Genomic DNA, 20336 nt, shown 5'->3' on the forward strand with positions numbered 1-20336 from the left:
TTAAGACAGCAATTGGGTTGTTTTAAGACCGCAATTGGGTTGTTTTAAGACAGCAATTGGGTTGTTTTAAGACCGCAATTGGGTTGTTTTAAGACAGCAATTGGGTTGTTTTAAGACCGCAATTGGGTTGTTTTAAACCTAGCAATTGGGTTGTTTTAAATCTAGCAATTGGGTTGTTTTAAGACATCAATTGGGTTGTTTTAAGACATCAATTGGGTTCTTTTAACCTAGCAATTGGGCTGATTTAAACCAGCAATTGGGTTGTTTTAAGACATCAATTGGGTTGTTTTAACCTAGCAATTGGGTTGTTTTAAGACAGCAATTGGGTTGTTTTAAGACATCAATTGGTTTGTTTTAACCTAGCAATTGAGTTGTTTTAAGACATCAATTGGGTTCTTTTAACCTAGCAATTGGGCTGATTTAAACCAGCAATTGGGTTGTTTTAAGACATCAATTGGTTTGTTTTAACCTAGCAATTGAGTTGTTTTAAGACATCAATTGGGTTCTTTTAACCTAGCAATTGGGCTGATTTAAACCAGCAATTGGGTTGTTTTAAGACATCAATTGGGTTGTTTTAAACCTAGCAATTGGGCTGTTTTAAGACAGCAATTGGGTTGTTTTAAACCAGCAATTGGGTTCTTTTAAGACAGCAATTGGGTTGTTTTAAACTAGCAATTGGGTTGTTTTAAGACAGCAATTGGGTTGTTTTAAGACATCAATTGGTTTGTTTTAACCTAGCAATTGAGTTGTTTTAAGACATCAATTGGGTTCTTTTAACCTAGCAATTGGGCTGATTTAAACCAGCAATTGGGTTGTTTTAAGACATCAATTGGTTTGTTTTAACCTAGCAATTGAGTTGTTTTAAGACATCAATTGGGTTCTTTTAACCTAGCAATTGGGCTGATTTAAACCAGCAATTGGGTTGTTTTAAGACATCAATTGGGTTGTTTTAAACCTAGCAATTGGGCTGTTTTAAGACAGCAATTGGGTTGTTTTAAACCAGCAATTGGGTTCTTTTAAGACAGCAATTGGGTTGTTTTAACCTAGCAATTGGGTTGTTTTAACCTAGCAAAGGCAATGCTCGATATTATTGACTTGGTTATTTGAGACGGTCATTTTATAAAGATGTTTCTTTTTCAAAGACATTTATGCATCATAATCTAGCAGTTATTTTTTGTTTTATATGTTCATGTTTTCATATACCTGTTTTCATGTCACGTATGTCAACAACCATTTTCATAACAGTATTTTCATTATCTCAATGACGGACATGCCCCGCCCCCTGCACATGCCCCGCCCCCTGTACATGCCCCGCCCCCGAGTACTCGTTTTTGAGACCTATCGATGATCGAAATGAGAAATTGACAAAAATGCCCATCCATAGCAATTGGGTTGTTTTTAAGACAGCAATTTTTTTTTTTTTTTTAAGACCGCAATTGGTTTTTTGAAAAACCCAACCACTGGGTTAAAATTTAAAACCACTTTGGATAATGATATTTAAATGGTTAATTCACCCTCACCCTCAAGCAATCTTGTATATGATTTCTCTTCCCTAAGATTTTGAAGCTGGGCGAACGAGTGACCTCTGACCCGACGCGTGACATACTGACAAACGCGGAAGCGCAGAGGATAGAACAAAACAAAACACTGGTCACGATTTACAAGTCTAAAACAATTTTTAAAGAGAAATGTTGCAGCTTGAGTTTGTTGCAGTTTGTGGTGGTTATGACGTCACTTTGTAGGCCAATCAGCAGTAACTCGCTTTCACATTTTGGCCTACAAAATGATGTCATACCTGTCGACTCTCACCTGAGCTTACATCCCAAGTCATGCATCGGGTCAGAGGTAGGGGTGCACCGATCCGACTTTTTCAGTCCCGATACCGATACCGATGCCTGGGCTTTGTGTATCTGTCGATACCCGATACCGATCCGATACTATTGTTGAATTTATAATAAACTGCATATCTTCCACCTTATACCTTCCTTGAAGAGACTAAAGGCACTAGACTTTACTAACTAAACATAACTAAGACAAAATAACAGAGATGTATGTAAAGTGTTGCATTCTTATTTATTTAAAAAACAATTGTGCATTCAAATCTAAAATAGAATGTAATCAAACTTCTTTAAATAAATCAAATGTAGCAGTGGAAACAAAAAACAGTGTATTGGTCAAACATACAATAGTAATCTGACAGTTACCAAACATTTTTTACACTACAGATAATTGTTTTGGTATATAATCATATCAATATTAAAAAGTAGCATTACAAATTATCAAATAGTCTAATTTTCTGCCATATGCAATTTAATACAAATGATCAGCTAGCTAATAACTTTGTTCTGGTTTCACCTCACTCCAGTCTAAATGATTGTAGGCTAGGCCTTTTTATTTTACTACACATTGTCAACAGAAATAAGATGAAATACTGTTGATAATTAAAAATAATTCTTACTACCCTCTCTTGCTTAATTGGGTAAGCACACTTGTGTTCTCATTTCAGTTGCGTTCTGAGTAAATTAATAAACTGATTCATGAGTTCAGTGTTGGACAGATCAGTTGTTCTAACCAGTCGTTAAAATGATTCGGTTCAAAGGAGTCATCAGGTCGCGAATCGGACATTAGCAGACGCGTTGTGTGCGAATCCCGTCTGTTAGAACATCGCGAAAGATGTCAACACACAGAAAACACTTCATAACTGAATATAATTTGTCTCCCGTTTATTGAAAGTATGCTTTATGTCAGCTGGTCAGAGAAGAGTCAATGTTTTTTGAGCGCAATTCACACCCAGCGATAATTCAAGGACAAAATTGTCCGAATGTGTCACGTGCAACATGGTTTCGGTCTTCCCACCTTTTGATTTGGATTAATATGTGAAATATGAGAGAGCTAACAGCTAACACTGATTATTTTGAAGACCCAGAGAGTGTGTTCGGGGGCGGAGCTCAGTCACAAGCGCAGCATCTGTTCTACATCACTCGTAAAACACAATAACTCATCAAATTAGGCTTTGGCGGCCGTCAAAAAATGTTCAATGCAGGAAAGACCCTGACTTTGCAGTAATACCTCCCCTCGAAACATTTAAGTTACTTTGCAGACATTGCAAACAGCCGACGAACTAGTTGGCGTGGCAAGCGTGAAATATCTCCTCCACACAGTCGACTCTCTGGCTCGCTCCATGTTGCTTCTAGCATGCGACACACGTGAAGCTGACGAATGACTTAGATTCTGATGCGACGAAAAAAAATCACCTGGATCGGCTTGTGGATCTGTTCATTTTTCCGATCCCCGATCCAGCTATTTTGTCAGTATCGCGGCCGATATCCGATCCTAATATCGGATCGGTGCACCCCTAGTCAGAGGTCACTCTTACGCCAGAACTACACTCGAGTACGGCCGCTACCGAAAGCCAGTGATTGTAGTTTATAAAGTTATAGAAAAGTTATAAATATGGATATTCTTCTTAAAAAAGCGCAACTTCAGAAGGCCTTTATTAGCCGTGTGGAGCACTTTTATGATGAATGGACGTGCTTTTCAGAATCTACGGTTGCCTTCACTGCCATTATAAAGCTGGGAAGAGCCAGGATATTTTGTAATATAACTCCAATTGTGTCTGAACGAAGAGTCATATACACCTAGGATGGTTTGAGGGAGAGTCATTTATGGGATGATTTTCTTTTTTGGGTGAACTTAGCCCTTTAACACCCGAAACCCTATAAAAACACCTTCTGATGACAGTTTTCATCAGCAATTCCTTAGAAGAATAGAGTGGCATTTTTAGGTGTGCACCTTCAACATGGCAAATTCTTGATGTCTGATTAGTGTTCAAATGACTTGAACAAGCGATTACCGAGTTTACAAGCGACTCTCTCACTGAACCACACACATTCCTTCAAAACCTGTTGACTTCCAGCGAGACCAACACCGGCCAATCGCTTGATTCATGCAAATCCAAGGAGCTTTATATATTCATAAGCCTTCCTATTTTTTGTCAAAACTTGTTATTTAAACGGTAAAGACAACATGATTTAAAAAATGTTTTGGTCATTTTTATGGTTTAGGGTGTTACTTTAGAAATTGGTGTTGTTGCAAAAACAGCATTGCTACCTAAACAACATGCAGTTGTGTTCCAATATCAGAATTCTCTGAAGCAATTTCAATTGCTGATTCCAAGAAAAGTACACTCTAAAAAATGCTGGCTTAAAAACAACCCAAGTTGGGTTGAAAATGGACAAACCCAGTGATTTGGGTTGTTTTAAGACAGCAATTGGGTTGTTTTAAACCAGCAATTAAGTTGTTTTAAACCTAGCAATTGGGTTGTTTTAACCTAGCAATTGGGTTGTTTTAACCCAGCAAATGGGTTGTTTTAACCCAGCAAATGGGTTGTTTTAAGACACCAATTGGGTTGTTTTAAACCTAGCAATTAAGTTGTTTTAAACCTAGCAATTGGGTTGTTTTAAACCTAGCAATTGGGTTGTTTTAAACCTAGCAATTGGGTTGTTTTAAACCAGCAAATGGGTTGTTTTAAGACACCAATTGGGTTGTTTTAAACCTAGCAATTAAGTTGTTTTAAACCTAGCAATTGGGTTGTTTTAAACCAGCAAATGGGTTGTTTTAAGACACCAATTGGGTTGTTTTAAGACACCAATTGGGTTGTTTTAAGACACCAATTGGGTTGTTTTAAGACACCAATTGGGTTGTTTTAAACCTAGCAATTAAGTTGTTTTAAACCTAGCAATTGGGTTGTTTTAAACCTAGCAATTGGGTTGTTTTAAACCTAGCAATTGGGTTGTTTTAAACCAGCAAATGGGTTGTTTTAAGACACCAATTGGGTTGTTTTAAACCTAGCAATTAAGTTGTTTTAAACCTAGCAATTGGGTTGTTTTAAACCTAGCAATTGGGTTGTTTTAAACCAGCAAATGGGTTGTTTTAAGACACCAATTGGGTTGTTTTAAACCTAGCAATTAAGTTGTTTTAAACCTAGCAATTGGGTAGCAATTGGGTTGTTTTAAACCTAGCAATTGGGTTGTTTTAACCTAGCAATTGGGTTGTTTTAAGACAGCAATTGGGTTGTTTTAACCTAGCAATTGGGTTGTTTTAAGACAGCAATTGGGTTCTTTTAACCTAGCAATTGGGTTGTTTTAAGACAGCAATTGGGTTGTTTTAAGACAGCAATTGGGTTGTTTTAAGACAGCAATTGGGTTCTTTTAACCTAGCAATTGGGTTGTTTTAAGACAGCAATTGGGTTGTTTTAAGACAGCAATTGGGTTGTTTTAAGACTGCAATTGGGTTGTTTTAAAGACAGCAATTGGGTTCTTTTAAGACTGCAATTGGGTTGTTTTAAAGACAGCAATTGGGTTGTTTTAAGACAGCAATTGGGTTGTTTTAAGACAGCAATAGTTTTTTTTTTAAGACGGCAATTGGGTTGTTTTAAGACAGCAATTTTGTTCTTTTAACGTAGCAATTGGGTTGTTTTAAGACAGCAATTGGGTTGTTTTAAACAACCATTTAACCCAACCGCTGGGTTAAAATGTAAAAACATGGGTTGTTTTTGACCCAGCATTTTTTTAGTGTATACAACAGATTTGGATGTGGACCGTAGATTAACGACTCTTGCATCAGTCCATTTACTGACTGGTTGTTTATTTGACGACATGTAAATCAGTTTTGTTATATAAATTAAAAATAGTGTTCAGAAAGCATTTCAATTTGAAGAAAAATAATATTAGTTATGGTATAACATAAGATCCAATTGTGTTGTTGAATCAACTGTAAGGGGAACTTAAGGTGACATTTCAGCTGTTTTTTGCTTCTGAAAAGGGATTCTGTCATTTGTAACTGAAAACTGAACAAATAACCCATTCAAGTGGGTGCATAATCTTGGTAACTAGAGACCTGTTACTCTCCTGTGTATTAATACAAACCATGTGTGATACAAACGTGCCGTGTGTCATTTCAGCCATGCAGTTGATTTATACTCTCCTCTCTCAAAGGTCGCCTCGGATTCACCCATCCAGGAGGAGACAGCCCCTTGCCCATAAATGGTATGTACATATATTTTATTGGTTTAGTGTGCTTGTGGCTCAAGCTGAAGCCAGGGTGGGCTGGAGAGACCCGACAAGCTGTTTGTTGAAATAGTCAGCATGTTTGTGTCTAGGAAGCACTAAAATAGGTCTAGTTTGGAGCACTTTGTCTTACTGGTTCAGTGGTCGTTTGACATGCGCTTTTAGATGAAACGCTCCATTTGAATTTATTTGAAACATGCATATATTTGTAATTTGACAGTTTCACCCCAATTGAGACAAATGAAGGATATTCGTATGTATAGTTAATGTATAGGCCTAGTTATATATCATCATCATAAAGGTGTGTATTATCTTGTATTGCTTGGATATATGAAAATTAAAAAAAATTTAAATGTGAGATTCCATAATTTCAACTTCATAGCTGTTGTTCCTAGGTAAATTCTAAATGTTTAATGCAAAAAGTAAAATGTAGATAAGAGATTAAGATTTTTTTCTTCTTAATGAAACCAAAGAAAGAATATTATTTAAATATTACATTATTATCATGCACCAATATAATGTGTATATTAGGTAGCAATAAATGCCAGTATCTGCAATATATATGCAATAATATAAAATGCCATGCAGAGATTTCTGTTTAATTGTTTGAACCGTTTCGCTTGATCATTTTTTCCTCCTGAAGTTTTAATTCAGAAATGCTAATAAACAATACTCACTAAATTGTAGTTTGAGGTATTATGTTTTTGGTGAATAGTTATTAGGTTTTTGCCAGCAGTTAGTAATGCTTTGGACTATGAAAGCTCGTTTCTGCCACAGAATAAAAAAGCAATTCTGACTTTATATCTCGCAATTCCCACTTTATATCTCGCAATTCCCACTTTATATCTCGCAATTCCCACTTTATATCTCGCAATTATGACTTTAGTCTCACAATTATGACTTTATATCACACAATTATGACTTTATATCACACAATTATGACTTTATATCTCGCAATTCTGACTTTATATCTCGCAATTGTGACTTTAAATCTCGCAATTCCCACAATTATGACTTTATATCACACAATTATGACTTTATATCTCGCAATTATGACTTTATATCTCGCAATTGTGACTTTAAATCTCGCAATTCCCACTTTAAATCTCGCAATTCCCACTTTAAATCTCGCAATTCCTACTTTACATCTCGCAATTACCACTTTATATCTCGCAATTCCCACTTTATATCTCGCAATTCCTACTTTAAATCTCGCAATTACCACTTTATATCTCGCAATTCCCACTTTATATCTCGCAATTACCACTTTATATCTCGCAATTCCCACTTTATATCTCGCAATTCCCACTTTATTTCTCGCAATTTCCACAATTATGACTTTATATCACACAATTATGACTTTATATCTCCAATTCTGACTTTATATCTCGCAATTTCCACTTTAAATCTCGCAATTCTGACTTTATATCTTGCAATTCCCACAATTATGACTTTATATCACACAATTCCCACTTTATATCTCGCAATTCCCACTTTATATCTCGCAATTCTTACTTTATATCTCGCAATTTCCACAATTATGACTTTATATCACACAATTATGACTTTATATCTCGCAATTCTGACTTTAAATCTCGCAATTCCCACTTTAAATCTCGCAATTCCCACTTTATATCTTGCAATTCCCACTTTATATCTCGCAATTCCCACAATTCCCACTTTATATCTCGCAATTCTGACTTTATATCTCGCAATAACCACTTTATATCTTGCAATTCTAACTTTAAATCTCGCAATTCCCACTTTATATCTCGCAATTTCCACAATTATGACTTTAGATTACACAATTATGACTTTATATCTCGCAATTCTGACTTTATATCTCGCAATTTCCACTTTAAATCTCGCAATTCTGACTTTAAATCTCGCCATTCCCACAATTATGACTTTATATCACACAATTCCCACTTTATATCTCGCAATTCCCTCTTTATATCTCGCAATTCTGACTTTATATCTCGCAAATCCCACTTTAAATCTCGCAATTCCCACTTTATATCTCGATATAAACTCGATGTCCCAATTATAAAATGTTTTATTCTGTGCTGGAACCAAGCTTCCAAATTGGACAGAGAGGCTGAATCACACGAGTGCCTCCTTAAATACATTCACCCGATCTTCTGAGTCACTGAGCCAAGAGAATCTAGACCGTTTAGTTACACGGTTTAGGTTGAGTCTTGTTAACAGTGTTTGAGCACTTGCACAAAAACTGTGTAAACTGTAATTTTGCCAAGATTTTCATTTATAATCATCCAAATTAATCTGAACACATTCGTTTAAAGACGTGCAATAGATACAGTCAGGTTTGGTATGAAAAGCATGCTTCCACTGTTCATTTTTATAGTTTAGTCAGAGAGTTCACATTTTTTCATTTGGGGATGTTACTTCACATGTGATCATCTTATTTTACATGCAGCAAGGAATTATGGGAGGCGACGAGGTAAAGAAAACTTTTAACAAATCCAAATGAGCAAAATGAAAGACTTTCAAACTATCATAATTATCGGTGGAATAATCCAGCATCTGCATGAAGTGTTTTGGGGGATTGTTAATTGTTTGCATGTACACGTGCAGCCTTTATTTCCATTTGTGTATCGATTGTGTGCCTCTTTCCTGCTGTACTATGGAGATTTTTTTTTTTTGTGACGATTATATTTGATTGGGGCTTTTCTGTGGTTTGTGCAACCCCACACACTCACACACACACACACACACACACACACACACACACACACACACACACACACACACACACACACACACACACACACACACACACACACACACACACACACACACATATCCAGGCCGCAGTGGCTAAGTCCCTTACATAAAGTCTTGTAAAGCAGCTCAGGCCTGTGTTCTGTCACGTCAGGAGGAAATTTGCCGGAGTGGCTTGAGCCAGAGGACTAATGCTACATCCTCCACCCTTCAGCCGGTGTTATTATACTGATGGGGTCGTTCCATGTCAACTCAACCAGTGGTCCCCAGCTAAAAAACTTGATTTTGAGACCGGTGCAATTGTGTTGATAGAAAAAAAACGAGATACATTTGTAGTTTCAACATTTTTTTTATTGTTCAGACATCCTCTTTAAAAGAAAAAAGTACCAGATGTATGCAAAGTGACCCACATTTGGTTTTTGGCCACTGAAAACATGTTTTACTCATGGGGCCACATTAACATGTCCATATCTCTGGGACTGAACCATCGATGGCCTTTTAAAATTAAAACAGCAAAAGAAAGGGATATTAAGATATCTTTAAAGGAACACTCCACTATTTTTGAAAATGGACTCCTTTTCCATCTCCCCTTGAGTTTTACCGTTTTCGAATCCCTTCAGCCGATCTCCGGGTCTGGCAGTAGCACTTTTAGCATAGCTTAGCATAGATCATTGAATCTGATTAGACCGTTAGCATCTCGCTAAAAAACGACCAAAGAGTTTCAATGTTTTCCCTATTCAAAACTTGACTCTTCTGTAGTTACATTGTGTACTAAGACCGACAGAAAAAGAAAAATTGCGTTTTTTTTTATTTTTAGCAGGTTGTCACGTTGGTTATGTTGATGGAAGTTAGCCTATTGTCAGGCGATGCGTAATATCATTGCGCTGTTGCACTCATGGTACGGCTCCTTGATTATTACGCAGGAATGAGAGAATAATTCCTAGCCATATCGGTCTAGAAAATCACAACTTTTCATTTTCCATCGGTCTTCGTACACAATGTGTACATAAAAACTACAGAAGAGTCAAGTTTTAAAATAGGAAAAATATCGAAACTCTTTGGTCATTTTTTGAGCGAGATGCTAACGGTCTAATCAGATTCAATGATCTATGCTAAGCTATGCTAAAAGTGCTACTGCCAGACCCGGAGATCGGCTGAATGGATTCAAAAACGGGGAGCTGGAAAATGAGCCTAATATAAAAAAAAGTGGAGTGTTCCTTTAATATATATTGAGTTTGAGGCATGCAAACTAGAACAAGAAAAGCTTTTCCCCATTTTGAACCATCACCGTTGGCATATAATTCAACAAAGATTGCTAAAGTCAACCGATTTTATAATAGACCTACCAATCTCTATGTAAAATGAAATGAATAATGCTGACGTCTTTCTAAAGTCATTTTTCCCACCCTGTAATTTGGCTCCAAATGTAATTTTGACCCCCTCTACAAAATAGTGAATTACTCAGTCAATATGCAGTTTTTTTGGCTTTTATCACTATTTATGTTTGTCTTTCTTCAGAAAAAAATATGAAATTTATTTATGAAATTTGGTTGATTTGACACCGAATGACCCTGAGGCTTTAGTACATGACCACGCAGCCATTCACTCTCACATTAACAGATTTTGAAAAAATATTCTCTGAATTGTAGAAAGGCATTTTATGAGCAAGACGCAAAGCAGAGAACCTAAAACTCCATTAAAATCTATAATGCACTGCTTATTACTTTACTGTAAATTTGGCCTACAAACATTCTACATTTACACAAATATTTCAAAGTTAAAATATGTTTTCAGTTCAGGAATCTAGTTTGTTCATAACTAATATAGTATGTAAATTTAACCTGAGATGTTAATCTGATTTAATTGTGTATTTAACAATGAAATTGTAAAGTGAACAAAATTTGGGGTCAGTAAGATTTCTAAAAGAAATGAATACTTTTTTATTTAGCAAGGTAGATAAAGCAAGTCAATACATTTATAATGTTTACATGCTGTTCTTTCGAACTTTCTATTCATATAAGAATCCTGAAAAAAAAGATCATGTTTTCCACAAACAAATATACACTCTAAAAAAAAAAGGTGCTATATGGCACCAAAAATGGTTCTTGGCTCGTAATCATAGGGGAACCTTTTTAAGTGATAGCACCAATTTTGGTGCTTCAGCGGTTCTTCAGAGGTTCTTCACAGGTTCTTTGACTAAGGTGCTATATAGCACCGCTACCATATACAGAACATATAGCACAGAACTATATAGCACCAAAAGTGGTTCCTCTATGATTACGACGAAGAACCATTTTTGGTGCCATATAGAACCTTTTTTTTTTTAGAGTGTAACAATGCAACTGTTTTCAACATTGAATAATATTGAATGATTTTTGAGGACAAAATCATGTTAAAATTCAGCTTTGCATAACAGGAATAAATTACATTATAGGATTAGTTCATTTTAAAATGAAAATTTACAGATATCCCCCCCCCCCCATCTCTTCCCAGATGTTCATGTCTTTTTTTTTCTTCAGTTGAAAAGAAATTAAGTTTTTTGAGGAAAACATTTCAGGTTTTTTCTCCACATAATGGACTTCAATGGCAACCAAAATGTTGAAGGTCCAAATCAATGCAGTTTCAAAGGAAGGGCTTCAGAGGCTCTGCACCATCCCAGACGAGGAATAGGGTCTTATCTAGACAAACCATTGGCCATTTTCAAGAAAAAAATACTTTTAAACCTAAATTGCTCATCTTGCGCTGCTCTGCAACACATCACGGATTGCGTAATCGCGTCGGAAAGGTCACGCTAGACGTAGGCGGAAGTACCGCCCCAAGAGAACATGCGAAGACTAATACAAACGCCCTTTACCAAAAAACACTCCATCTTCAACTCTAAAATCGTCCGACATCGTTGCTTTACCTTTTTTTTGCTAAAGGATGTTTGTGTTAGTCTTCGCACGAGTGCTTGGTAAACACGTGGGCGGTTCTTCCGCCTATGTCTAGCGGGACCTTTCTGACGTGATTACACAAATCCGTGGTTGAAATGGCCAATGGTTTGTCTAGATAAGACCCTATTCCTCGTCTGGGATGGTGCAGAGCCTCTGAAGCCCTTCCTTTGAAACTGCATTGATTTGGACCTTCAACATTTTGGTTGCCATTGAAGTCCATTATGTGGAGAAAAATCCTGGAATGTTTTCCTCAAAAAACATAATTTCTTTTCGACTGAAGAAAGAAAGACATGAACATCTTGGATGAGATGGGGGTGAGTAAAATATCAGGCAGTTTTCTTTTTTGAAGTCAACTAATCCTTTAAAATGTTCATATAAAAATAGAAAAGTAACTTTAAATTGTAATAACGTGTCACTGTTTTTACTGTTTTTACATCCTTGGTCTTTCGAAAAACATTAAAAAAGTCTTACCAACCTCAAACGTTTGAACGGTAGTGTACACATCCTTCCTTCAACACAACTCTCTGTAGAAAATGACCTGCTTTATCATTGGACTACTATAACTGTGGGCTATAATTTGTTTGATTACAGGACCACAGTAGCCATAATTCAGAAATCCTTATGCTTTCAAAATTGCACAACCAAGATGATGCAATTGTCTTAGTATTTCTCGGGCTCAGAATAATCCGTCGCTGGAATTCATTTTACTCTGTGGTGCGTGGATATTGTAACACTGTGCCAGGCACAGATAATAATTCCTGCATCCCCCCCCCCCCCCTCTTCAGGACACTCATCCCTGTTCCCGATGGAAGATGGCTTCCCAGACGAGGAGAGAGCCGACCAGAGCCTGCCTGGCCTCGGTTCGCCCCACTGCTTCCCTCACCAGAACGGAGAGAGGGTGGAGCGCTATTCTCGCAAAGTCTTTGTGGGCGGCCTCCCCCCTGACATCGACGAAGGTATTACACACGTTTAGGGTGACCTCTGCTCTGCTGCTTATGAACACAAAAACAGCTTTCAAGGTTCTTTGTTAGCTTTGGAACTCTTTCCACGATAGCTTGCTTTTATCTGCCATTTTATCTTTTCTAGATGAGATAACCGCTAGTTTTCGCCGATTTGGGCACCTGTTTGTGGACTGGCCTCACAAAGCGGAGAGCAAGTCATACTTCCCCCCGAAAGGTGAGCTAAGAGTTACTGGGAGACATGTGACCATTTTAAAGGCTTTTGTTGTCACTGACACCATATGAGCAGAGCCGGGTAAATTACCTACAAAATGTAATCAGTTACTGATTACAAACCACATGACATAAATTGCAGTTAGTAACGTAATCCATTACATTACATATTTAATGTAATATAATCTGACTACTTTTGGATTACTTTTAGATTACTTTTGACCCAACTTGATTAAGTAGAATAATCTTATACCATATTGATATAAAAATACAAAGAGAGAGAAAATATATTATTATATTACATTACATCAGGGTTTCCCACACATGAAAAGCTATAAAGTAATTAATAAAAAATTATATATATATATATATATTAGGGCTGTCAAAAGATTAATCGCGAATAATCACATCCAAAATAAAAGTTTGTGTTTACATAATATATTTGTGTGTACTCTGTATAATTATTATGTATATATAAATACAAACACATTCATAAATATATTTAAGAAATATTTGCATGTATACATTTATATAATTTATATTATATATAAATATTGTATATATAAATATAATACATTTTTCTTAAATATATACATGCTTGTGTGTGTTTTTATATATAAATAATAATTATACACAGTACACACACACATATTATGTAAACACAAACTTTTATTTCGGATGAGATTAATCGCGATTAATCTTTTGACAGCCCTTATATATATATATATATATATATATATATATATATATATATATATATATATATATATATATATATATATATATATATATATATATATATATATATATATATATATATATATTATGTATATGTATATTATGTATATGTATATCAGTGTTTCCCCTACAATTTTTTCCAGCAGCGGTGCTGTTACGTGCCGGAGGTTGTTACCAAGCCGCTCGTCGGGGGGGTCCGGGGGCATGCACCTCCGGAATAAATAAAAAATTAAAATAAACCATGACTTCTGGCAAGTTTTGTGGATAGAAATAGACATTTTGAACATTAAAATCCAAATTAAGCTTTTCATTAGTTTAAAAGGTGACTATCTTATAGCCTATTTTACTTCAATAACCTGCAGGGACGTGCAGAAAGTTCCTAAGGGGCAAGGGCTCAAATGAAAGAAAGGGGCAATATGTAAAAAAAAAAAAAAAAAAACCCCATAGTGTTTGGATACTATTTTATGTTTTTGCAAAAAGTCTCATGCTTATCAAGCCTGCATTTATTTAATCAAAAATACCAGAAAAAACAGTAGCCTAATATTGGGAAATATTATTACATGATGTTTTTTTTTTTTTACCTTAAGTTTTTATTAATCAAATATATTGTTGTTTTGATTCACATTATGGCTCAATCGTCACCAAGTTTATTAGATGCTGCCCCTTTAAGACGCAGATCTAAAATCATTCTCCCTTTTACGCCCATTTAAGCTTAACTGTGTTTAAGTGAATACTCTCCAAGCCTGTCATTTTGACATATAGGCTATTTTGTTGTGTATTTGATGGTTTAGTCGCGCACACGAAGCAAATGTGCAATTCGGTCCATTTCGCAGCGTGCGTACACACACACACACACACACACACACACACACACACACACACACACACACACGCCTGCCTTGAACTTGGAAACAGCGTCTATTGCGCGGATTATTGTGCTTTTCATTTAATCAAACACGTTCTGCAATTTAGCCAAAGTGGAGAGTGCATTTGCCAACAATCATGGATTGTGCTGAATCTGACGTTAAATACATGTTTGAGGAGAAATGACAGCGCGCGCTGTGAAGGGAAGGAAGTTGTGCTGGACGATGCGCAAGCATAGTTTATAATAGTTTTACCTCATATCTTCTTTTTTTAATCCTTGGAAGCGAAAAAAAGATTAATATCACAGCCCTGTGATATTGTGAAAGTGTTAGCAGACTACATTTTTGTTTAGTTCTCTGGCCATCCTCAATCTCTTTCTCTCTCCTTTACAGTGTGTAAGTGAATGTCGTGATATTACTGATCATGTGAAGATTTTGCAGTGGCGCTGAAAATCCAGCGGCGGCGCTGCGCCGCTGTGAATACATTGTAGGGGAAACACTGTATATGTATATATATATATGTATGCGTTTGCCTGCCTGTCATGTGACCATTAACCGACATCAGAGAACTGTGAACTTTAATTTTATTATTTTTACTGACTTGTATATTAATATATTAGGTCAAAGAAATTACAGCTGACCAAAAGGTCAGGGGGATTCCCTGCATTTGCATGTGAATATGACATTTTTTTTTTTTTGTGTGTGCATTTTAAGTGTTTGACAGACAAAAGCTTTCCAAAGACATTGTTAAATTTGGTTAAATAACTCACTGAAACTGGGTGATAATTCAAATAATAATTAATGTGTGAATCAGGAGTTGATTAGGAATGCAATGTTAAAAGTGAATAACCGTGATAGTCACATGACCAGTGGCTGGTCTGTGCGATTCCACAAACCTGCAAGACCTTCTGAATGTATAAAAGCAGTAGGTGTTTTTAGAAAGGACAATTTAAAAGATAAAAGAAGTAGTAGTATGGAGAATCAATGAATTATGAATATTTGACTGCCATTGTGAGAATATCATAAACTGGGTAAACCCAGCCTGATCTGCTGGTGCTTTGATTTCACCCTGCAATTCAGTCTGGAAACCTGAACATTCATTTCTACTGCTTCTGTTACACTTTTGCGGGAACCAATCACAGACTGGCTTATCCACCTGGCGCGCTATTGGCGGGTTAAAAACGATTACGAATAGAGGAGCGACGAATCATTGGCCGTTGATCACGCCTCTTGTGGTCTGATTGGTTGAAGGACTATCAAATTGCGTACAGAGTCATTTCATTTATGCTTGTTGATCACGCCTCTTGTGCAGTAGAAAATACAGAGCAGACTCCCCAGACCAATGTTCAATCTTAAATTGAGCTTAGTCTGGTGATAGCCAGACAAAGAATATCATGTAATCAAAAGAAAAGTAAATGTAGTCTGATTATGAGTATTTTAAAACGTAATCTAATTTCAAGTACTTATTTTTTTGGAATCAGATTACGTAATCCAGATTACATATAATCAGTTACTACCCAGCTCTGCGTATGAGAGAGACAGTCAATAATAGTAATGTTTTAGTTGCTGCTGGCTTGATCACCATGACAGAGCTTTGTTTACACAAAAATGAAAATTCACCTTCATGTCATTAGACTTTCGTTCAAAACACAAGTAAAGAGGTTTTTAATAGGGCTGGGCATTGACACAAACCTCACGATTCGATTTTAATTCAATTTCAATTCGATTCAATATTGGTTAATTGGCAATATTTGTTAAGGACAAAAAAAAACCTTCTCTCAACTAATGCTGCAAACTATATAGGGATCCCCAGTAAGTACATCACTACAATATTAAAGTTTACAATTTACAGATTTAAATTAAGCATAAGGAAGTTTATTTAATAATCATGCCTTTTTAATGACATAATTACACATTTAAATGGTGGCTGTCATTAAAAACACACATTTAATATTGAAGAACAGGTCAAAATGAATAGAAGAATAAAATTAAAAAATACAGTGAATATGCAATATAATGCATATATTTAGCAAAATGCTCCTCTCGAAATTAATGTTTCTAGCTGTTGATCTTTTCTGAGGTAAATGTGACACTGTATACAAACACTGATTGGGAGATTATTAGACATGAGTGGACTTTCAATGGAAGGACAAAAGTCTGTCTTCATTTGTGTTTCAAAAAAGTGTCTTATGGGTTGGGAACGACATGAGGGCGAGTAAATGTTACAATTGAGATTTTTGCATAACCAATCCCTTTGAATTTGTGCCACCGATAATGTTAAAAGCCTGGAGTTGTTTTGGTATCTCATCCTTTTTTATTTATTATTTTAATGTCAAATGTAGTACTTCTGCCTAACACTAAAATGGGTTTTTCCAAAGGTTACGCATTCCTCTTGTTTCAAGACGAGAGCTCTGTTCAAGCCCTTATCGATGCCTGCATCGAGGAGGACGGAAAGCTCTACCTATGCGTTTCCAGCCCCACCATTAAAGACAAACCTGTAAGGATGAAGTGCATTTTGACTCTTTTCTTGTCTTAAATGACTGCATTTTCAAATCAGGAGTTATACTGTCTTTATTTGTCCTTAATAAAAACCTGATTTTTTTGTCTTAAAAGTCTTAAAAACGAGCTATCTGTTGTGGATTATTTGTTAGATTTATTTTGTTGGTGTGTGGTTTTGTAACAGGTCCAGATTCGCCCGTGGAATCTTAATGATAGTGATTTTGTGATGGATGGATCACAGCCTCTAGACCCCAGGAAGACCATCTTTGTGGGTGGAGTGCCACGTCCACTTCGTGCAGGTATGGAGGTGTTTTTTTCCCCAGAGATAGTGTAGTTTCATAATACATAATCACTTACACGCTCTGCTTGAGTAGCCAGGATTTAATTTGTGCCAGAACTAACCAATCCAGCTCCCATATAATTGAATTCAGTGACTATTTTTGTGGCTCCCTCACCTTTGAACATGTATGATTGTTTTATAGTAAATATTGCTCCAAAAAATGTTAATCATGGCACACGCACCTGTAACAGCAAGCGGAGAGAATTGCGGAGGATGGAATCTTCTTTGTTAGCAAGATCTCTTTAATGAACTCTATTAGGAAATGATTAGTTATGATGAAACACATCACCGGTGTAGTAATGCTTAATCTACTAATCTACACTGTAAGTGAACGACCAAACCTGATCGTTCCCAGCAGATCCGCTGGCTATAATATGTCATGACATTCGTAAGGGTCAATTTTTAGAAATTGAAAGCTGAATAAATAAGCTTTCCATTGGTGTATGGTTTGTTAGAATAGGACAATATTTGGTCGAGATGCGACGATTTGAAAATCTTGAATCTGAGGGTTCAAAAAAATCTAAATATTGCGAAAATGGCCTTTAAAGTTGTCCAAATGAAGTCCTTAGCAATGCATTTTACTAATAATAATATTTTTTTTTATATATATTTATAGTAGGAAATGTACAAAATATCTTCATGGAACATGATCTTAATATCCTAATGATTTTTGGCATAAAAAAAATCGATCATTTTGACCCATACAATGCATTGTTGGCTATTGCCACACACACACACAAAAAAAAAGTGTGGTCCATTGTCACATTTTACTGATATTTGTTGTGTTGTAATACATGTTTAGTGAAATAATTCAGTTTAAAACTGTGGTTCAAATGTAGAAGTTTTTAGCTTTATTGGTTGAATTTTTTCTTTATATAATATTTTGTTTTATGAAATACATCTCTAGTTCGCTAGTTTGTTTGGTCAAAAATACTGGTACAATTATTATTGAAATATTATAACAGTAATAATTATAAAATGTATTATTGTGTAAAATTATTCAAATTAAAATAAAATATTATAATTTACATTGTATTTTATTTTTGTGATCCAAGCATTCATGCACCAATCATCAGTGTCAAATGATCCTTCAGAAATAATTTTAATATGCTGCTTTGCTGCTCAAGAAACATTTCTTCTTATTATCATAAATATTAGAAAACTATGGAAGTTTGTTTTTATCTCAAAAATACTTTTTTTTCTCACAATTGTGAGACGTAAACACTCAATTACGAGTTACAAAGTCAGAATTGTGAGATTAGAAAGTCGCAATTTATTTTAAATAGTTTTATTCCGTGGCAGAAACAAGCTTCCACCGAAAACAGATGTGCTGCTTAATATGTTGTGTGAACAATAATCATTTCTAGGATTCTTTGACGGAAATAAATGTTCAAAATCCATATTTTGCAAGAATTTGTAAAAGTCATTACTGTCACATTTGTTAATCAATTTAATCTAGCCTTTCAAAAAGAAAAATACTGACCACACACAGTATTTAAATACTGCTCTTTAAACATTAGTCTTTTTAAGTACTTGGTAATAGTTTGTAGCTTGGCAGGCGACAGTAGCTTCCCCAAATCTGCTAAACTGTATGAGTTGTCCTTTTATTTTAGTATGAAGGAGGAAGACTAATTATACAGTCTGTGTGGTTTATTTTTGAACGTTAACCATTGAGTATGTTGTCTTTGTGACAGTGGAGCTGGCGATGATCATGGACCGGCTGTATGGCGGCGTGTGCTACGCAGGCATCGACACAGACCCAGAACTGAAGTACCCCAAGGGAGCAGGGCGGGTCGCCTTCTCTAATCAGCAGAGCTACATTGCTGCTATCAGTGCTCGTTTTGTACAACTGCAGCATGGGGAAATTGATAAACGGGTCAGTGCTGACTTCCACAAGAAATACACACGCACACTCCCCTTCCATGACAGGGCATCGATCCAGCTAATTAAGACATTTCAACATATTTTTGGCTGATTTAAAGTGTTTTAGTTGACATTTAAATGCGTTTCTTTTAGGGCTGGGCGCTGAGACAAATTTCACGATTGATAATGATTAATTGGGTCCTATCAGGGACATTACATGGCAAATCTCCTCAAGAAAAACATATCTATCATCAACTAATGCTGCAAACTATACAGGGAACAGTTTTGAGATTAAAATGTTCAGGATATACTTGAGGATATGAAACCAGTCTAACACGTCATATTTCAAGACACAAAAGAGAATTTTTTTGTTTTTTATGACAAGTGTCAATTTTTTCATGACAGTGGTTTCCCCTAATTCTCATTACAATTGATCAGTTTTGCATTTATAGTCTTTACTATTGTACCATTATAGTTTTATTTTTTAAAGTTAGTAATTTTACATTATTTGTTTAATGTCTGTATAGATTTATACTTTTTTTGTGTTATAGTTATTTTAGTACATCAAGTTAAACAAAATGAAAATGAGAAACTAACTGAAATAAAATGTTTATTTTTCTTTATTCATTTTTTTCAGTTAACATTTATTTTATTTCAAGCAACAAAAATATTTTTTAATGGTCCTAGTTTTTATTTCAGTTAAATATTATAACCCTGGTTATGGTATTTATAGGTTGTGATAGTATTTATTGTACTGCCTATTATTATTATTATTTATTTATTTTTTAAAGCAAGATATTTTTATATCACAAAACAAAATATCAATTGAATAATCAATTGCTTAACATATTTAAATGAACAATACACATTTTAGAATGCCAGCATAGACAATATAATTAGGTTAAAAAGTACTACTTTCATTTTTTTTTTAAACAATATAACCATTAAAAAAACTGTTAATATTGAAAATAATGGGAAATGAGTGGAAAATGTCCACAATGGTCATGAAAATGTCACAATGCAAATAAAAATAAGCAAATATTTTAATAAAATAATACAGTATCTCTTTAGTTTAGGTTCCAATTTTCACTATTTACTACTTGCTTATTATCATGCAT

The 20336-nt window shown here is 35.3% G+C and overlaps 1 protein-coding gene across 4 annotated transcripts in view; it reads left to right on the plus strand.

Moving 5' to 3' along the window:
* The window catches only part of cpeb4b (cytoplasmic polyadenylation element binding protein 4b), a 55119-nt gene that overhangs the window by 27101 nt on the left and 7682 nt on the right, over positions 1-20336 (plus strand). For 2 of the 4 annotated variants that reach the window (XM_079834035.1, XM_079834036.1), the window contains exons 4-10: positions 5997-6047; positions 8506-8529; positions 12529-12699; positions 12830-12919; positions 16895-17013; positions 17200-17314; positions 19050-19231. In XM_079834035.1, the coding sequence (XP_079690161.1) occupies positions 5997-6047; positions 8506-8529; positions 12529-12699; positions 12830-12919; positions 16895-17013; positions 17200-17314; positions 19050-19231 (752 nt within the window). The remainder of the gene's footprint in view (positions 1-5996; positions 6048-8505; positions 8530-12528; positions 12700-12829; positions 12920-16894; positions 17014-17199; positions 17315-19049; positions 19232-20336) is intronic. The other 2 variants (XM_079834037.1, XM_079834038.1) reach the window with 1 other exon arrangement.

This window comes from Gobio gobio, assembly GCF_949357685.1.
Source record: "Gobio gobio genome assembly, chromosome: 14".
NCBI lineage: Eukaryota > Metazoa > Chordata > Actinopteri > Cypriniformes > Gobionidae > Gobio > Gobio gobio.